At 35.9% G+C, this 2031-nt stretch overlaps 1 protein-coding gene across 1 annotated transcript; it reads left to right on the top strand.

Annotated features, from left to right (window-relative positions):
• Window positions 1-541: 541 nt before the first annotated feature.
• LOC106580969 (olfactory receptor 11A1-like) lies at window positions 542-1570 on the top strand. Its single transcript, XM_014162572.2, has one exon. It carries the CDS (start codon window positions 542-544, stop codon window positions 1490-1492), a length of 951 nt encoding a protein of 316 aa, XP_014018047.2. The 3' UTR covers window positions 1493-1570.
• The last annotated feature ends 461 nt before the right edge of the window (window positions 1571-2031 follow it).

The raw sequence follows: 2031 nt of genomic DNA, 5'->3' as shown, positions 1-2031 counted from the left end.
CGTATTTTTATTGATGTTTTGACTCTATATTCAGACAGAAGGAAATTAGAGAGGGAGACAGGCAAGTGGGAGAATCAGTGAGAAAGGTGGACACGGATTGAATCCTGGTCTCTGGCGAGTTATATGTGACTTATTACCACACCACAGCTCTGCACGACTAGCATCCTGTTTGATTCTCACATTATAATTGGAGTGTATGCAAGTTTAACAGTAAAGCAAAAAATTGTAAGCTGAGAGTGTGTCAATTGTATTTGTTATTCAAAATATGAATATTATTGAACTTACACGATGAATGACGTTTGCAGTATGTTCTACTCAATGTCCATTACAACCACAGGTAACAATGTTTTTCCATGGAATCACTTTGAAGAGTAATGCTGTGGCAATAATGCAATGAGTCTTGATAATCAATGGTAATTATAAGAATGTAGCAATTATGAGATGTCAATAACAGATAGATTGTTTCACCTGATAGACACTGGTATACTTGTCTTGTGAACTAACTATATCTCCAAATACTTCTATAGGTACTATTGGGAAAATGATGAACTCAACACAACTCACGTCATTTATCCTTGCTGGATATAGTGACAGCGGACACTTAAAGTACTTGTATTTCATTATAATAACTGTGTTATACGTCTCCATAGTTTTTGCGAACACAGTGCTTATTGTGGTAATATGTATGGAGAGAAGCCTTCATGAACCCATGTATCTGTTTCTGTGCAGCTTGTTTGTGAATGACATGTATGGTAGCACTGGTTTGTTTCCTGCTCTCATGACTAATTTGCTTTCAGATGACCATACAGTTTCCACTGTGTACTGTTACCTACAGATATTTGTCTTGTACACATATGGAACTACTGAATTCAGCAATTTAGCAGTCATGTCATACGACAGATACCTTGCTATATGTTATCCACTACAGTATAACGTCATCATGACACCCAGCAAGGTGTGTATTTTAATTTGTGTAATATGGTTGTACTCTTTTGCAAAATTCAGCATAACACTGTCTTTAACTATTCGTTTGGGATTGTGTGGAAACGTCATAGACAAAGTGTATTGTGACAACTACCTGGTAGTGAAACTTGCCTGTTCAAGTTCAGACACGACAGTTAATAACATCTATGGACTCTGTGGTATTGTTATGACTGTCGCTGTCCCTTTAATTACTATTGTGTTGTCGTATATTAAGATTCTGACTATTTGTTTGAAATCTTCCATCGAGACCAGACAGAAAGCTTTCAGAACCTGTTCTCCTCATCTGGCCTCGCTGCTCAACTTCTCTTTTGGCTGTTTCTTAACTCTGCTCCAGAGTAGATTTGATAAGCCTATGAGAAATGTTCCAACTGTACTTCACACTATTTTATCAGTGTACTATCTGATGTGCCAGCCACTTTTAAATCCTATTGTGTATGGAGTTAGGATGGCTAAAATCCGACAGGCTTGTAAAAACACACTACCTGTAGGTCTGTACCCTAAAACATAAGCTAAACATTAGTGTGACCTTTTCCGTCCTGATTGTTAGATTTTTGTGATGTTGACTTGTGTTTTGTTACTGATAGGCTAGTCGCAATAATGAATGGGGGTGAGGATGGTAAATGTAAAACATTTGCTAATTTATGAAATATTGTCATATAAATCAAATAAAAACAGGAGAAGTTCATAACTTTGAATTTCTCACTTAAATTGAAGTATCTAAGGCTGCATTTACAAAGCAAGTCCAATTCTGATCTTTATTATTGGCAAAATATCTGATCTGGTTTGTCAAAAGACAAATTATTGGTAAATTATCAGAATTAGACTACCTGTGTAAACACAGCCAAATAAATCAAGATATGCAAAACTGTCTGGATCAATCAACAACAGTAAATAAATTGATGTAAATGTGTAAAAGGTTAGCCCACCATTAGATCCATCAGTAATGGAAAATGGGTCCAGTAGGTACATGATTGTTTGACATTTTCAGAGAGAAATCTTGGGAAATACTTTAGTATGAAAACAAACTATATTCTGTCTGGACCAGAT

Source organism: Salmo salar, chromosome ssa20, assembly GCF_905237065.1.
Source record: "Salmo salar chromosome ssa20, Ssal_v3.1, whole genome shotgun sequence".
In the NCBI taxonomy this organism is placed as follows: domain Eukaryota; kingdom Metazoa; phylum Chordata; class Actinopteri; order Salmoniformes; family Salmonidae; genus Salmo; species Salmo salar.
Note: the sequence above shows the minus strand (reverse complement) of the source record. Positions and strands in the feature narration are given on the sequence as shown.

Bases quoted from the DNA above. Each gene is read 5' to 3' on its own strand.
- LOC106580969 (XM_014162572.2), top strand. From the start codon at position 542: ATGATGAACTCAACACAACTCACGTCATTTATCCTTGCTGGATATAGT.